We start from the raw sequence: 19,433 nt of genomic DNA, 5'->3' as shown, positions 1-19,433 counted from the left end.
ATATTTTGTAAAGTATTATGAGGTCTAATGCGAAGATGTAATCAATCCTTTTTTTAAACACTAGATAAGGTTTCATACATTTTTGTATTTTTAACCAAATATACATATTATAAATACAGATACAATACATAAAAGATTATTGCCTCAATTGCTTTATTTATTTCTACATTATAAAGAAAGATTTGAAATAAAATTTGTAAGTATATTCTTGTATACGAAAACATATCATAAATAGATCACGTGTCCAGAAGTAAAATTGAAACATAAATTTTAAATGCCTATCTTAATTGTATCATACAAAATAAATTTTTTGACAGAACTTTGAAATAAAGGACGATGTATAAAATAACAATGTGTAAAAAATCCAATTTTGGTTTTCGGAAAAAAATGACAAGTAATTTTTAAGTTGCTAAATCTAATTCTGTTCTTTAAGAAATTTTAATTTGCGGGAAAATATTAAAATTAACTTATAAAGCTATATAAATTATTATTGAACTTTACGTATTAATTTTGATTAATACTATTAATACGATTAATTTGATTATTTCCAATTCATTAATCTTTTAATTGTATTTATAGAACTAAAAATTCTTTTTCACAATTGAAGTACATATAGTAACTTAATGCGCACCTAAGAATTTTATACAAAAAACAAAAAAAATTATAAATTATAAATTAAATTAAAATTTTCTTTCGTTTTTTATATAAAATTCTTACGTGCGCATTAAGTTACCGTATGTACTTTAATTGTGGAAAAAAATTTTAATTCTGTAAATACAATTAAAAGATTAATAAATTGGAAATAATCAAAATAATCAATAAAACAGGACAGCTTTAGCATCCCCTTAAACTTGATAATATATTCCCAGATAACACAATAAATTCCTAAAAATATTACATAAGTATTCTCCTGTTTTAAAAAAGTAAAAATAAAAATTTGTCTATTTTTCTAATAATTAAAATTGTTTGAATCTCAGATAAGTTTTTGTTTCTTTTTTATTTCCTGGCATTATACATATATCATACTGCGATTACATTCACACTAAAGATATGCACTAAATGTTGACAATGTAATTGTTACTGTAATTGTATATAGTAAAATACTAGGAGAATATTTTTGAAATTTTTAAAATATTTAAATATCTGAATTACAAAAAATTCTTTAATTGATTCCTGAAAAATATTCCGATATTCATTGGATTGTTGGTAATTCATAAGAAATTCTTCAGAAAATCATTTTCCTAGTTCTGCAGAAATTCTCTATAATGATATCTTTACGATTTTCTATTCATCTATGTACTATCTAAGTTATCTCTAATAATTCATGTTTTATTTAATAAAAAATGATACACGTTTAGTAGCTTTACATATGTTTTTTTAGTCGCTTTGCAAATTTGCTACATGCTATACAATTGTTACAAAAGTTTACAATTGTTCCTTTATTTTATGTTTTATTATTTGAGTATTATTCATTTTTAATTTATATCTATACATGATTTATGGACTTGGGACATAACGTGCTTCATATTTCGTATAAATTTCCGAATTTATAAAGTTGTTATGTCGTAACCAAGTAGTGTACTTTTACCTGAAGAAGATCAAAATAAATGGTCGAAACGTTGAAATATATTTAATAAACGGATTTGTCAAAAAGTCGATCTTATGTTATTGACTTAGTTAATTTACATATGTTAATTTTAATATGTGTATATTTTTCTCGACAAATTAAAATTTGATTGTCAGATTTAGTAGCTTAAAAATTATAAAAAAGATCATTTTTATAACCCGAGAATTAAAATCGGTTCATTTTATCCATCGTTTAATGAAAGATTATCTTAGCTGTGTGTTTTATGTCAAATCATACTATACATTATATTAATATTATTTCATCTGTTTAACAATTTTATGTAAGAGTGACATCAAATCTTCTGATCAATAAATCACGCATCCATGCAAGGATCATTAGTAAGCGGATAGTTTTTGTTTTCGTACATCAAGTAAGTCAAATTTTTCTTACTTTAAATACTAGTTACTATTACTAATCTTTTCTACTCATTAATCTATTAAGTTGTTGCCAAAAATAATGGGAATATTAAAGTTTTGTTAATAAAACACTGTGTTTGCGAAAAACATACTATTTGAAATATACTATAAAAATGTAAAAATAATTTCAATTATCCCTACAATATACATTTGTTGTAATTTAATGGGTATTAAACATATCTTTACATTTAAAAATAGCATAAGGTCCCATTACTTTTGCATCGCTTCAATATCTGGTAAAAAATTTTTCATATAAAAACATACATAAATATATATAATTATATATAAAATGTCCATGTATATTTATATTAATTTCTTACTTTTTAAAAATTTCTGTTTCGTGTATAATATATACTTGTATTCTTTGAATCATAAAAATATATGGTTATACATAGGAAAATTTTTTCATTCCTTATACTTAATTTTTTGTAAAAGAAACAGTGTAAAAATTATCCTTTTAAATAGGATTTGTCTTTATATATATTTTTATACAAAAATTTTTTTACCAGGCACTTTCGTAACTTGCTGAAATATTGGCAAAATAATAACAAAATTAGGAGAACGTTACGTTATGTTACGTAAATTACATCTACATTACAGAAATCTAATCTGTTTTTAATAAACTATTTTTGAATTTGAAAAAATCATTCTTCTGCTCTCACAGTTCCAATCCTACGACCAAAAAGGCTTTGCGATAGATTCATTAATCTAATTTACTGTGATCTATTTCATTCGAGAAATAGTCTATTGCGTTAATATTAACAGTGCCTTTGGTAGTACTATTAATCTCCGATTTCCGTCGCATATTTGATTTTAAATAATTATTCACATAGAACGATCCAAACATATAAATAAACAAACCGGCGTTGAGTGCGAGCAGGAACGACAACTGTTTTGGGAAGTTACAGCTAGTAAACAGCATTTGGAAATTGTGACAAAATACTATAATAAATTGCACGATCTGTATGGTGGTCAGATGCTTTTTCCACCATAGGTACTTTTGCATTTGAGGTCCGAACGCAGACAACATGTAGTAGGTGTACATAATGACGTGGACGAAGGCATTGATGACACCAAGGAGAGTCGGATGTCCGCCGGCAACGAATTTCACCCCGATCCAGGCGCAGATCGGCATTAGCGAATGATGGTAGAGATGCAGGAACGTGATTTGTCGATCTTTCTTGCGCAAAACAAAGAACACCGTGTCCAGCAGCTCGATCAGTTTGCATATGAAGTACGTGTAAACACCATGGGCCATCTACAAGAATATAATTATTTATATAGCATACACTATAACATTTCAACAATATTGCAGCAGCACTGAAATATTTCAGCAATATTGTTGAAACTTTGCAAAGTTGTTGTAAACATTGCTGAAATGTTCTGTGCCGATTAACAGTTAATGGTCGAGCGGATACGCTTATAATTATCACGCCAAACAACATTTTCCTAGGAGAATGGAAATGCCCCTTCATCTGAAAAGACTTGGAATTTAGACTGAATTTAAGTATTTATGATTTAAAGTTATCGTAAGAACGAGTGAAATGATAAGGCTCTTGTCACAAAAATATCGATTACATAGAGAAAGGTCGCCAATACTACTTTGTATTTGGATTATATCTTAAACAGAACTTAAAAATGCAACTTTTTAAACACAAATACAAATTAGAAAGTGTTTTTTTATTAAATATAGCATTTTTTGTAATATGTTTTCAAAAAATTTTACAAAAATTTTTTGTGAGAAAAATAAAAATAAGCGTCCAACAGAATAAACTCTAGAACTGACATAGGTAAGTAATATTGCTACATTGTCTTTTTCTTTTTCTTCTACATGAGTCATCTGTAAAATACTTACAAGTAATGTATGAAGATTCTTAGAAGCCTTTCACTTCGATGTAAAATACTTTTGTCGATTTATGCAAATACCTTAAGGTTTCTTAAACTTAGGTATTTGCAATCCATTTTTTAAAACGATAAACACGTCCGTTACTCATTTAGTTTTAGAAATTACGAAAAAATGGAGAGCGGAGAGTACTTAGTTATTTATTTATATTACTTTAATTCTTTCTATTTTTTTATTAAATTTTATTAAATTTATTTAATTTTATAATCTATTACTCTCAGAATATGTAGCAGATTTAAAAGTTTAAAGAATGTGTTTATTTTTTATTTCTATTGATAATATTTTTGCTTCATAAGTAAATTATTCTCATGTATAAGAAGTGAAATAATTATTTAAGAGTTTATTTTAAAATTTGGTTTAAATTCCTAATTAAAAAAAAATTTCATGCTCCAATAAAAATTGGCTCACGAGCTAATATTGGAGCAGCAATAAAAGTTATCAGAAAACTTACAGTGCAACGTTATATATAATGCAACGTCGTTACAAACATGTAGCAATATTGTTTACTAGATGTCTATAAATAATGTACAAACATGAGAGACACATGCATAGAAAGGGTGATGTCCTTTGCACTGCAATTTGCAAAATTGCAACATTGCTGTAATAACTAAAATATTCCATGCTATATGGATTATTATTATTATAGAGTCATTATGTTAATAATGGTTTGTTTAGACTTACCCTCATTGAACTCGGTTTATATGAATAATCGACTGGTTGACAAATAAAACTGTATTCGTACAACCAACCAGCCATCAAGCCTTCATAAACCAGATAAAGACTTAATAGAACCTGAATAAAGTTATAAATTATTAGAGTGTTTCTCAAATCGTACGGCTTCTTGTCTTTCATGTATCTCGGCCCGGCAGAAACGCAGAAATATATATATGTTGCTATGATTGTCAGAACTGGACCAGGACTAGGTACCAACAACCATTCTTGTGTTCTCGGATCTAAAAAATATAGCAATTTTAAGCACTTTAACGTATAATATAATGTAACGTAATATTTAACACTATACAGAAAAGAAGCAAGTATCAAATTAACTTTTATATACTCATATGAACGCGTTTATTGTTTCATATGCAATAATATATAATCTTCTTAGAAGAATTTGAAAATCTTGAATTTCAACAATATTACAGTCTTTCAATACTATACTTGTTATTTCAAGAATAATATAATTATTTTGATAATTTTATTCTAAGAAAATTATAATTTTCGATTTAAGCATGTAATATCTTTTATCAAAAATTTTTTTTCTATTCAAGAAAATTATTCTTAAATAACAAGAATATAATTTTTTTGATTAAACTATATAAAATCTTAAAATAAATCTAGTAAATTTTTTTGATTTAACCCAATATAATCTTATTTTAAGATTTTTATTTTAAAATTAAAGATATTGTCAAAATACCAATATTCTTTTTTTCTATATTTGTTGATATATATACCATTATTTTCCCAAAATATTTTTTATTATAAACTCACCATGTTTGTTGTCAATTAAATCTCTGTACCACTCCACGATGTATGACATATCGTTGTCTGACTTCGTAAATCTGTAAAAATATATTGTAAATTAATTTGAGATATGAAAATTTGATATTTAGCTGTATAAAAAATAAAATATATATTTTTTTTCTCGAAAAAAATTCAAGAAACAGAAAAATTTTTTATATCTTTACTACATTTTAATGATACATAATTTAAGTATCAGAAGTAAGAGAATACAAAAATCTAATTTGATAAATTGTAATTTTGTATACCTATATGTACTTAATAATGATAATAGGAATAAGAAAATATGTATAGTCTTTTTATCTTCTTTATTAGGATTTATATACATAAGCAAAAGAAAGAATAGAGACAATTGCAAAAAAGATTTATTATCTTACATAAAAATTTAATTAAGTTATTTATCTATTATAATTTATGAATTTATATCAGAATTTTTTAAATTATGAGTTTAAACACTTATATAAGAAGAAAAGACTAGATTACTTTATGAACAGTTGCGACATTGGTACTAGTATGAGGTATTGCAGTTATGTAGTCAACAGGCATTTAAAAAAACGAATGACTATGAAAGTACTTTGCATTGTTTTACTCATCTCCTCGGTCGTCCTTGGTGATCCTAATGACAATATGAATTACGCGAGAAGGACGGTAAGGGGATGAAAACTTGTTTGCACCTTTTCTTAAATTGCAACGAGTGACTGCAACAAGCAATTGCAACGGCCGCAAAATATATATATGCAATTTTTAATTAGCATTCAACGTACAGTCTGTGACATAATTAATTATTCAGGCAAAATTTCAGGTAAAATGAATCTTAAATTTTTAGAATTTTATATAATTAAATTAAAAGTCAATTTCTTTAATGATAATTAAATTGAATTATATTTTTATCCTTGAAGAATTATTAAAGTATTATATTATTACAAATAAATAATATTTAAACTTAGTTAAAATTGACTGACATAAAGAAAATTTGATTTTAATTTGTATGTTTTAGAAGTAATATTAAATTTAAAGATCTCTTAAAAAAAGACCTTTTAGAAAAGAACATTATCAGATAAATTAGACAACATGTTATCATTTTGATGCGATATAAAAGTTTTATCTGCAATGCAATGAGATTAATGAGTATTCAGATTAGCAAGAAGACAAAAATTAATATTTTATATATTAATATAATATAGATATTTCTTTTTTATGTAATGTTCTTAATGTAATGTTATAATATACGTTTGACTAATATTATGAATATTATTTTATAAATGTATGTACACACACGTACAGTTTTTATATACGTGATATATATAAAGATACCAAATAAGAAAGAGACTAAGGAAACTCACGACACATTTGTGGGTATTTTTAAGAATTTTAAGTTTGATGGTTTATGTTCATCATTGGGTCAAAGATCATTTTAGGTCAAAGTCAAATTCGGATCAAAATAAATCAGATTTCTGTGAAGTATTGTGATAAAGTTAACGCTCTTTCTCATTATTGCTTCTCTTGTACAGATCAAATCAGATTCTCTCAATAATTTTCTTTATAGAAAGAGAAATGTACAGAAATAATTTTCTGTTTTAACTATTTACAGTAAATACATTAAAACAATTTTCGTCACTTTTATTACGTTTAATTTGTTCTAAAATAAAATAAAAATAATTGTTTAAGCCTCAAAAAAATTTAATTGTTTCTTGCGTCAAAAGTATATATATATTTTTTATTTTATTGACATAATTATATAATTTTTATGAAAGGTCCCAGATCAGTAGAGATTGACTAACAATAGACGATAATTTTATGATCACAAATTACAATCTTACGTAAATGTATCTAATAATTTTAAAAATGTATTATTATTTTTCTAAGAGCAACTGCAAAGCATCGATAATTTAGTTCACTACATATAATACGATAATGACACTTGTGTAGTAACGAGCGTTTTGCAAGAACCATAGAATCTAGAAATACTAGACATAGTTGCTTGTGAAATCATTATTAGCAATAAATTGTTGTTTAACACACGGGTTTTAAAAGAAACGATCAAGATCTTTGAAGGACGAAGATATTATTGCGGCCAAATTTCTGTGGTTTACCGCAGTTTACGAGAGAAAAAAAACACAATTTCTCTTTGCAGAATACTATCTCATGTCGTCGGTTATACGTTAATGCCATTTACAAAGTGTTTTCAATTCAATTTGGCTTAATTTCTATTTTATTTAACAAAAATTAAAACGTTAATGGATGTATTTAAAAAGAAAAGAGAAACAAAGTTAAAATTTAATTGAATACTGTCTGGCGCATCATTGCCAGACAGTATTCAATTCCCTATACAAGTATATCCTATCCTTGATGTGTAATTATAGGACGTTCGAGTTCTTGAATGAACGACCTTGAAGAAAAAAAAAATTGAACATAAACCGGTTGCGATCCCGCGAGACCTTCCAAATAAAGATCTAAGACGAGATGTATTAAAAAAGAGTCATAATGACAATATAATAAACAATTTCGAAATAACATGATTTGTTCTCTTATTGAACTGCATGGTAATTATTTACATTAGCAATTCCTCACCGATTTTGATGACCTTTAAATATGTTATTAAAGTCATTATTCTGAACTTTTTTCTATACATGTACCTTCGGCCCCCCTCCCACACCTATTCTCTCAGTAGGGATGCTCTGGGCAGAAGTTCGCAAAAATATGATGCGTACTTTGTTGTTGATAAATTACGACTTAACTGACAGTTATTTCTCAACAAAATACGTACCGTACTTTTGCGCACTTCTGCCCAGGGCACTCTTACCAACGGAGTAGGTGTGGGCCAAAGGCCTCCTCTACATTTCCCCCCGCGCGCGCGTGTGTGTATGTGTGTGTGTATGTGTGTGACCATAGCGAAGAAGTGTCGGTTAAGTATACGTAGACTATCAATGTTTACTATTATTATTATCATAAAACTTGTGTTAATAACTTTTCTATAAATGTCATGGATCACTTTGCGTTCAATTAAAAAATCAATTAATTTATCATAATTATTGCAAATATCCAAAAATTTATATAACTTCTTATTCCTTTTTAATATAAAACCACGTCAAAATATGTAATTTGTTATATCAAACAACACTAACAGTTCAATAAGCGATAAAACGAGGATGATGACTAGAATAACTGTTAACACAGAACAGACTTTGATTAAAGCAGAGAGTTCTCCGTGGCGCAGAACAATGTGGAAACAGCGTGCATCATGTTTGACGTGGAAAACGTGGAAAACCCCCTCTACGTTTTTGTACAACATTGAGCAAAACAACGTTTGTGACTTTCCACACAAAGCAAGGTCTACCCACACCTCCTCCTTGCTTACAGAGCAAAGTAGAGAGACAAAGCCTCTCCCTCTGCACTCCGTTCACATGTTTTTGCACCCCTCTCCCTGCTTTAAAACTAATGAAACCGAAGCAAAAAATTAAAAAAAAAAAAAACTTTGTGTTTAACTCAGAAATTAAGGCCGAGCGGCGGTAACATGTATAAGGAAAAATTGTTCAGAATAATAATCCTGACAACATATTTAAAGGTCATCAAACTCGGTGAGGAATCGTTAATGTAAGTAATTATCAAAATTATCTCAATATGTGAAATGAAAAAATATATGAAATTTCGCATATTCTCTGGACAAAGAAACACTTCAGAATCTCAACAAAGGTGAATGAAATTTTGAAGGTTAATGCAACGTGGAATTCTATAAAAGTGATTCTCTGCCCTTTGAGACTAAGACCGAAGTAAATCTTCACAAGTGTTCCACCTTGAAACCAGTCGAACGAGATATTGACCATCAAAATTAAGTTCATGCTTTTAGTCGTGAGAAGCGTTTGGTGTATTATATGTTAATTAAGAAATTTAACTATATTTTACCGTATATTTAATATCACTACAACAGAATTGTAAATTGTATTACATTTTAAAAATATATATCATAAAATAAATAACCATAGCGTTTTAACATAAAACGTGATGATATAAAGAGAACAAAGAAGTAACATTTAAATTCTATCAATTTTTCTTTTTAATCGAGATTTCTTGTCTCTCTCTCTCTCTCTCTCTCTCTCTCTCTCTCTCTCTCTCTCTCTCTCTCTGTAATTAGAAAATTGAAAAAAGTGTTTTGATTAAACCGGATGTATATTATAGTATGCATTTGATAAAACAAAATAGAATTTTTGACTATTATGTTTGAATAGTTTATAGTTAGAACGTTTGGTAAATTTAATTATAAAGATTTCGTTTACATTTTTCGGACTGGATTTATAAAACTCTTAACAGTTTTATATTTACTAGATGCTTTTTTCACTAAAATGTTATGCTGATCTAAATCATATACATTTAATATCATTATTAAAAACTTTAATAAGTTTAACAGAAAGGAATTACTTCGGAGAATTTGTTAAAAAATTTTGATTCATTCAGTTTTCAACAAAGACATGCTGATTAAATTTATCAGATTTTTTTTTCAAACATTTAAACTTTTAATTTATTCTCTGAACTGTGTATAGTTTCCGAAAATATCTTTACAAATTATACAATTACGTAAATCTTAATCAATATATATCATAATCAATAGCATTTATAATATAAATTATAATCCATAGCAATATCCGTATTTTCTAGGATTTTAGAAAGTATTTAATTCATGGTCGCGTATATGCATATTATATGTCATGTAAATATATATATAAGAACATAAATAACGTGGATAAAGATTTAGTGTTTTTACGTAATTCAAAGCTACTATAATTGCAAATCGTTTCTTAAACATTTGTAAACTACCTATTAGTATTAGTACAACAATCACCTATTTGGTTTTCAGCATAACAGTTTATTAAGTCCAACATTTGAGAAGAACTCAGTGACCGATCACGGAAAGGTAACTTTGTTGATAATATGAACGTAGATGAAATATTGCATTATGTAATAATAGCTAAATTTTACGCGTAAGAAAGCATTTTTCTTTTGTATTTTAAAGAATATGACTTTATATAGATAGAGTTACTCAATGGGAGTCGTATCAATAATAAATATGTTTTTCATGCTGATATGTGTATATGTATTTTGTAAAATTTAGAAATAATTGTGTTTCTTAGAAGTTAAGAAGAAGAACTTGTTTTTTAAGTTTGAAACAATATAATAATTATGCAAAAATTATCTTATTTCCATCTATGTACAGTAAATTTCAAATTGCGTTGTATTTCTTAATATATCTAAATTATATGCCTTATTTTCCTATAACATTAGTATATTTATAGTCGTAACAATGATGTCAGAAAAACGTTTGAAAATATGCATGTGTAAAATGTGAAGACTTAGCACAATAGTGAAGGTACCACAGAATTTGATTATATTGCATGTACACAAAAAGAACTTTTAAAGATTACTCTTATGCATATTCTAGCTATTATTTTATTATATAATATTTTACGTACATTGTTATTTTTAACAAAGTTTCCTTTCCGTGATCGGTCGTTGAGTATTTTTCAAATACAATTAGATTGGAGACTTTATCTCATATTACTAAGCCTTGAACGAATACATTCTTGAAGATGGAAGTCATTCCTTAGAATAACGTTTAAATTGTTTAAATCGATCATTTATTTGCGCATTATTTTTATATTTATTAAGTTTAACATTATAATTCATTAAAAATTTATTTAATCTACTTACATTTTTCCAAGTTTATTTCTTATAATAAGTTATTAAATTAAAAGTTAACAGTTGTGTTAAATATCATTTACGTAATGAGGATAGACTCTAATTGAATGGAAAAAAATACGCATGCATAGAGTTCTTTTATTCATGTGCATGTACATACGTTATTTTGTACGTATGAAATCACATTGTGATATAATAAAGTATAAGAATTTCTTGTATAATTTATGACGTACACATAGTTTTATTGAGATTTTTTATGCTTATGCTATATGCTATTTTACATAGTGTAGTGATATATGCAAAAAATTTTTATATGTTTATACATTTTGTTTATCATAAATGCACGATTTTTTTTTAAGTAAAAAGGAAGGTGAAATTTCGGTCTCTCATTCACATTGTATAAGAATAACTTTTTTAATAATCAATAATTTAAATTAAAAACTTCACGGTTACATTTCGTTAATCTATTCAATTAATTCTAAACTGATAATAAAATGTTTGCGAATATAAATAAACTAAATATAAAATATTTATTATTTAGAATTATAAAATATTTATCCCTTATAAATATTGATGATTAAGGAAAAACAAATGTGATAATGTAGTCCACAAAAATAGAAAAAACTGGTCTTATTTTTAAAATACAGTGTTAAAATGCAGTGTTTTATTATAAATTATAGTATATTATAAATAAAATTGTATATATATATATAAAAATAAAGCAAATTAAAGAATATAAGCAAATATGTTAGATATATTACATATGTTATATAACATAACTCTTTTCCATATAAATCGTATTGTTGAAAAACTAATACATATGATTAGCACAAATTGGATCTAATAATAAATCGAATAACCACTTATCGAATAAGTACTTCGACATAAAAACTTTGAAAAAGAGGCTGTATTAAAAATATTAACATGCTTGAGGAGCAAACTTCCATACTATTATTTAATTTTACATAACTCAAAATATGCACAGTTAAATAAAATGTTAAACAATAAAAAATACGCGAATGTACATACATTTATATGTCCAACTATAAAAAGAACAAATTAAGTAAATATAATTAAAATACATTACAAAATTTTAAAATTCTCAAAAATAAAAATACTTTGTAACAAATGTCGGCTATTGTGTATTGGCATTAGCATAAACATCGCATAACGCATTGCACAATAATGAGCTATTAACAAGTAATTCCATAAAGAATTAATTCGTTACTTACAAGAGATGTTAAACAATCCGGAAATTCGGAAAATTCGGAAAAATCATGTACAAGTAGAATACTTCTTTCCCAACACAGAACTATTTTTTATTTTCGCAAAATTACGATTTAAGGAGATAAAACACCCCTTCGAAAAAAATCGGTTGTTTCTTTTCCACGTATCAAAAATTTTTTGCTGATATAGGCAAATTTCTTGATATCACAACTAAAATGTATCGCTAATTTTTGTATCTGCTAAAATTTTGGCCATCATGTATAGAATTTGAAAATTTTGCTTCTATCAGCTATATTGATTAGATGCCATACATATACATATCAGAGTATTTGCTAATTATTTATTTATCTCAGTTAGATTTTACACACGTATAATTTTTATTAAAGTTGCAAAATTTTTTGAGTAAATGTCTTCGATATTTCGATCGAGAAGTAAATATCTCCGAAACTACACAAGATAGAAAAAAATTCTTTTAAAGAATGTTTTATCCCTACCAAGTGTAATTTTGCAAAAATAAAAAATAGTTTCGTGTTATAAAAAAACTACTCTATTTGCACACATTTTTTCAGAATTTTCTGAATTTCTGAGTTGTCTAATCTTACGTGTTAGTAATGAGGTTACTAACAAGTTATACATACGAGTTATACATACAAGAATCAAAATATCATCTTTTCCTTTATACATTTTTTAGTCTTATTGGAAAAAAATATATAATAATGTTACAACAAAACGAGAATATCATTTAAATCTATGTTTATACTTTTTACAATCCTTGAAATATTTTAAACGTATTCATTACGGTGAGAATCTGCTTTTCTATTTCATTTTTCTTGAAAAAAAAAAATTTGTTTTCATGTTTCTCGCAATTTTCTACAATTTTCATTTATTGTGTTTAACGTTTAATACGATTTGACAATGTTTGAAAAATAATTTTACAGATTTCGGTAAAACAAAACAAAATCAAAGTCTATTTCAAATTGTGTCACAATTTTGCGTAAATAAATCTATAAATTTTTACTTTAAAATTATTTCAATAAAACATTAATTATAAATCGCAAATGTGGATAAAATAGGTCAAATAAAAATACAAATTTATATCATTGACATTTCTGATTGACATTTCTAATCTGCATTCGCTTCCGTAGCTACATTTGCGAACTGCGACCTACGTATCTATTTTTTACATAGAATGGCCTTTATTCTTATTAAGCACTTTTGCACATTGGATCTTCAAATATTTCTTTAAGAATCTGGAAACATTTAAACTATGGCCGGTATTCATAATCAATTCTTATTTCAAGACATCTTAAGTAATACCGTAAATGCTAATATGATTCTATGATTGGTTGATGACATCTTAAATAAAATTGACTATAAATACCTAGCCTGTGTCTCGACAATGATAGATACTACAAATTATATAGTCTCGCGATTTTCATAACAAAGTGAATGAAACGTAAAAAAAAACTTGAATAAAAATCATAGAATATAATTTACTCGTCTAATTTCTTTTACGATATATTTATACACACCATTCACAAAACTTAAAAATTAAATTAAATTAACGCAAAAAATAGTTTAGTTAAAGAAGTAATGGTTGATTTAATGTAGCTATTAACTATGACAGTTCTACACGTAATCAGTTTAATTTTCTATTAACTGTTTGAAATGCACTCAGCATATGCATTCGGGATTTCCTGCGATTCATTCTTGTTTGCGGTCACGCATCATCGCAATATGAGTGCATAGAAAAATGTTTATTCGGTTCTTGCAAAACGAATTATTCAGCAATGCTAAAGACTAAGTTAAAAACACTTTAACGCATATATGCGCACAAAAATGCACATTAGTCTCGATGTAGTAGCGGTATGTTGCTTTCATACATAAATTACGTCGGCGATCAAATTTTTCCTTTGGTTTCTGTCGCAAGTTTAAGTTTCGATGTTGGCAGTATTAATTGCAAGTAAACTATTATCAATATCGATAACGTGTTGTTCCGATAATGGGCAAGTGAAAGGTACGCTAAATTTAATTAAAGCATTTAATTAAAGCGATCAAATGATTTAAAAGAAAATAATGGCAAACATGTTTAATCAACTAATAAAAAGAAATAATTATTAGATTTTGCAAAATTTTTATAGCAGAAAGATGTTTATAGCAGAAGTTTTGATTCTGGGTAGCACGAGTTATTTACGGGTATGTCTCATATTTTTTCCGCTAAACATTTTTCTCGAAATGTAGTAATAATGTTTTTGAACGTTTCTTGCTCGTTAAAACTTCGAGTTTGACATATGGCTCTTCTCGGTCACGTTTCTTTATTTGCGCTTAATACATACGTATGTATAACTAATTTTGCGGTCGACAGATATCTAAATAAAATAATGATACGTCATTATCAGTCGCGTTAAAGTCAGTGACTTTCTCGGCCGTGTCCTTAAAAAGTTCCGGCTACCCATTCACGCGTCCTTCAGAATTGAGACTTGCGAGGAAATTGTCTGGTTTCGCGATCGGTTAACGCTTTATACGTATGTACAATGTGTGTGTATGCGTGTGTATTCTTAATGTATCGTCACAACATTAATAAAAAATGTTACTATGTATGCTGCTATTCTAGTTCACATGATATATTCTGGAATTATTAATTCTTAAATGTATAGTGACATAAAAGGGTCAATAAATATACGCATCGCATTTTTTTCATTGTCTATAACGCATTGTGAAATGTCCGTAGAACCGGTATACATGCCATCGCCATATCTGAGAGGTTATATGTATAGATAACTGTGTTCAGTGACTTGACACATGTTTTATAGATGTAACGTTATATTATATGCAAAATTCAATAATGTTATTAAAATTTAAATAAATTATTTCCAAACAAGTAAAATTTTGCCATGAGTTAAAATACACTTATTAATTGTATGTATTTATTTTTATGATTTGTTTGATTTCAACAAAATTAAAACAATTTTTAATGGATACATATAAATATCACAAAAAAAGGATATTGAAAATCAATGCATTGGTTTTTACAAATTTAATGCTAAATAAAACATTGATTTCAAATTAAAGTTTTTATATGTATTATATGTTATAGATATACATATATTTATATGTGTAACTAAAATAAAGTCTTTTAATTATTTAAACAATATACTTAAAATATAAAAGTTAACAAAAATAAATTACAAATTTAATATTTATGCATTAAAGAAATTCAATATTGCGACTACAAAAGGCTTGAATACGTTTATATTTGTTTATTGCTAATCATTGAATTTGATAGATTGGTATGCAAATGAAGATACAAAAAGTGATTAATAAAGTGTTTCTTACCTTATAAATCGACATTTATAAAGAAAATATAACATTATGATGTTTTTCTTTGTTCATTTTATAAGTAAATCAACTTTTTCTTATAATTTACGTTTTACGTAAACCCAACATTGTTAATTGTTTAAAGATAAATCAGAACAGACGGATACAAAGTATGTTTACGTATTTCAATTCAGCAGAACTGCTTTAGCGTGAAAAACAGACATATAAATAGATAGATAAATAATTATGTATCTAATTTATCACAATTTTGAAATATTATGTACAAAAAAATAATTGTACCATTATCTTGGTGTAGAAAACAAAAGTATCAATAAACATTATATAAATAAAAAATGTGCGCAGTTGAATACTATAATAGTCAAATTTTAAATATTAAAATCTTGATTTACTATAAAATAGTAATTTTATTATAAAAATATTTAATTTAAAACGTTCAAAGAAAATATCAAAATCTGAATATAGCAGATGCGAATAAAATGTTATGATAATAATAATGCATAATTAATATTTACGCAAGTATATTAAAATTTTATTCTTTAAATTGCGTTCTTTTTCTTTGCTTCTAGAAAAAAATTCAAAAAATTAATTGTTTTGAAAATAGCTTCGAGATAAAAGATTTTAATTCTATAAAATTATAATGTAAAAATTTATTTAAGCTTTATATGCAATGATAATTAGAAATAAAGATTATATAATATTTATTTTAATATAAATTTATTATTTTAATACTAATTTATTGTATATTATATAAATACTTTATGTTAAAATAAAAAATTAATTTTTTTTATTATATAAGAATTAAAGCACGAGATTTTATAGTTTAATGTTGTATAATATGCCATCAATTTCTTTGCTGGTTTTTATATATTTTAATAAATAACTAATTTGTGTAACATATTTAATATCATTATGTTTCTAGGACTTGTAATAACATAAATTTTATTTAGTATTTGCCTTTTATATATCAAAAATTTTATTATTAAAATCTAATTTTACCACTTACAAGATTCTGTTTTGAAAAATTACTTATACTTAGTTAAAATTGTATATTTTTAAGATATATTTGTACAAACCTTCAGATTTCTAAGGCTAAAAGCCGTGTAATGTCATTAGTAATGTGCATTCTCTTAACGCAGTATTCGGAATCAACAATTTTTAGATTTTTTAATGCATGCTATATCCTTTTCACTGTCTTTATTAGAGTCTAAGAAATCTTATTTATATATTGCTTTATTAATATTAATAATTGTAGATTAAACTTGAAACATGACGTTATATTGCCGTGTTAGCATACTTATTCTTTGAAATTTTATTTTATTTTAATATAATGTTGTTCGATATAAAAAAAGACAAATTTATTTGTTAATTCGACCAACACTGACAATCGTACATGACAAGCGAAGTTGTACTTGTATTTGTACTTGGTACAACTTCGCTTGTCATGTACGATTGTCAGTATTGGTCGAATTAACAAATAAATTTGTCTTTTTTTAAAAAACTACTGGCGGTGTGAAATTGGTTACTTTTGTTCGATATAGATTCTCTTACAATAACGGCAACGTACAATAGATTCACAATAATTAAAACAAACGACAACAACAGTCAATTGTTTTAGTTCCCTAACTGTTAACAATATTAAATGAAATTTCCTGCAAAATATAATTTATGAATGCTGCATAATATTAATATGATATTAACATAAAAATGTAGAATAAGATCATCAAATCACAATTCAAAAATCTTCTTACCACTGATTGATGAATAATCAACGGTGATATGTTCGATCACAACCTCGCAATTCTGAATTCTTGGTCACTGATCAGTTTGAGTAATTTCAATGTAATCTGTTCTCGTCAATAAGCTCTGCAAAATAGTTGTTATGACTAGATTTTTTATTATCGAAGCCTGTTTGTGTCTCACGCGATTTTCTTATTCACACATTCGTTCACTGCAACGGAATGACGAGTAAAATGCGAGAAAAATTGGAAAAAATAGGGAAAACAAAGCGGCGAATAGAGTGAGTGGGTTAGTCTTCGATGGAAGTTAACGAGATACTGCACCGTGCGTGGAGTGGCAGTTCTTATTTTGCAGCACTATAGATGTACAGTGCAATCATGGTTTTCCCCCTTTCTCGAACGACGTGGACGTCCTCCAGAGCAGTAGCAGTAGTAGCAGTAAGCGCGACTCGTTGACGAGAGAAGTGTTTTTTTTAGACCGGTACTGTTTATACCTGTCGCCATATTGTTATTTTGAGACGTATTAAAAATGAAACGCACAATTTAGATAAGGATTTTACTTTAAATTTCATTTTACAAGTAATTCGGAAGGACTTCAAAAAAAAATTACGGTACATGCGAGCGCGGAATTATATTAATAAGTTAATAAAATATTTACTTTGTGTGATTATTTTTTGAAAAGTATCTTTGTGTAAAAATTTAAAAATAATATGGTTTAAAAAAATTGTAAGTTGAAGAAGTATACTTCAGAGGTATAACATAAAAAGTTGTATCCGGATAAAAAGAATCAATTTTTTAAAAAGTTATGTATGAAAGTTTTGGAGTTAATTTTTTTTTTTCTAAATATTTCATTAGCTACATTTTATTTTACAAATACATATTTATAATAATAAAATTACAACATGAGTTAGAAGGCACTAGTAAAAGAAGTGAATATCTTTTATTATTGTTACATATAATTACATCAGAAAGGCCATAATAAAAATGTGAAAAATGAGTAAGATAGAAAATAATTTAGCATAGATATTTAGAACATTAGATAAAACTACAGAATCAATATTTGATAAAACAAAGAATCCACTTTAACCGTTATCCTAAAAGAGAAACAAAATAATCATTAATTTGCATAATTAGAATTTCTGTTTATCGTACTATTTAATTCAATGTAACTCAATAATTATTATATAAATACTAAACCTTATAGAAATATTTATGTATTGTCATTGAAACTTGGCATAACAGAGATCAACTGTGTTTGAAAATATAAATTTGCCTTTAAAATCGATTTTTTACAGCTTTATTAATTAATTATCTGTTGTTCGAGATTTCTTACAAAAATCATACTTGGTAACCTTCAAATTTACTAATTAATAGTGCAATGCACCGCATTCTTCTAGCGTTATTATTAAAACGTATATAATTGTACATTATCTCACAATGCAAATACATGATCTGTAAAATGTATAAATATATAATATATAAGAAAAATATAAGAAATATATGAATAATGGAAAACAATTCATGATGAAGATTGAAAGTAAAAACTGCAGTATATTAGTACTGCAAAAAGTGATTTATATTATTATTTGTATTAATAATTATAACTTACTAATGCAAATTGTGATGGAAATACAAAAATCAAAATACTAAGTAAGTTTTTACAAAGTAAAGTAAGTAAAGTTATGGTAATTATTTACATTGGCGATTTCTCACCAATTTTGATTAGCTTTAAATATGTTGTCAAGATCATTGTTCTGAACAACTTTTCCCTATACATGTTACCGCCGCTCGACCTTAGTTTTTGAGTTATACACAAAAATTTATTTGATTTGCAAATTTCCAACTACATGTATATATATTATCTTTATATTTAATTAATTAATTAATTAATGTACATATATATATTACGTTGAACAATAAATTCATACTTGATATTTGATCTATTAATTTAATATATAATTGAAATTAATAAG

General features: G+C 26.1%; 1 protein-coding gene across 3 annotated transcripts; it reads right to left on the bottom strand.

The window, feature by feature from the left end:
• Nucleotides 1-981: 981 nt before the first annotated feature.
• LOC105829986 (elongation of very long chain fatty acids protein AAEL008004) lies at nt 982-17,981 on the bottom strand. 3 transcript variants are annotated; one of them, XM_012669083.3, is made up of 4 exons: nt 17,473-17,981; nt 5,438-5,508; nt 4,628-4,899; nt 982-3,301 (listed from the first exon to the last, which is right to left on the bottom strand). In XM_012669083.3, exons 2-4 carry the CDS (start codon nt 5,484-5,486, stop codon nt 2,747-2,749), a joined length of 876 nt encoding a protein of 291 aa, XP_012524537.1. In that variant the 5' UTR covers nt 5,487-5,508; nt 17,473-17,981; the 3' UTR covers nt 982-2,746. The 3 variants fall into 3 exon arrangements, with proteins under 3 accessions (XP_012524537.1, XP_012524536.1, XP_012524538.1); XM_012669082.3 differs by lacking the exon at nt 17,473-17,981 and adding an exon at nt 8,593-9,014; XM_012669084.3 differs by lacking the exon at nt 17,473-17,981 and adding an exon at nt 6,042-6,329.
• Nucleotides 17,982-19,433: the final 1,452 nt, after the last annotated feature.

The sequence above is a fragment of the Monomorium pharaonis genome, chromosome 9, assembly GCF_013373865.1.
Source record: "Monomorium pharaonis isolate MP-MQ-018 chromosome 9, ASM1337386v2, whole genome shotgun sequence".
NCBI classification, from domain to species: domain Eukaryota; kingdom Metazoa; phylum Arthropoda; class Insecta; order Hymenoptera; family Formicidae; genus Monomorium; species Monomorium pharaonis.
The sequence above is the reverse complement of the archived record's forward strand: the minus strand, read 5'-3'. Positions and strand labels throughout refer to the sequence as shown.

Coding starts and splice junctions, on each gene's coding strand:
- LOC105829986 (XM_012669082.3), bottom strand. CDS start 8,759: ATGTTGTACAAAAACGTAGAGGGGGTTTTCCACGTTTTCCACGTCAAA. Junction 5,509..8,592: donor GTTTTATCGCTTATTGAACT/GTTAGTGTTGTT, acceptor ATATTTTTACAG/ATTTACGAAGTCAGACAACG. Junction 3,302..4,627: donor ATAAACCGAGTTCAATGAGG/GTAAGTCTAAAC, acceptor ATATTCTTGTAG/ATGGCCCATGGTGTTTACAC.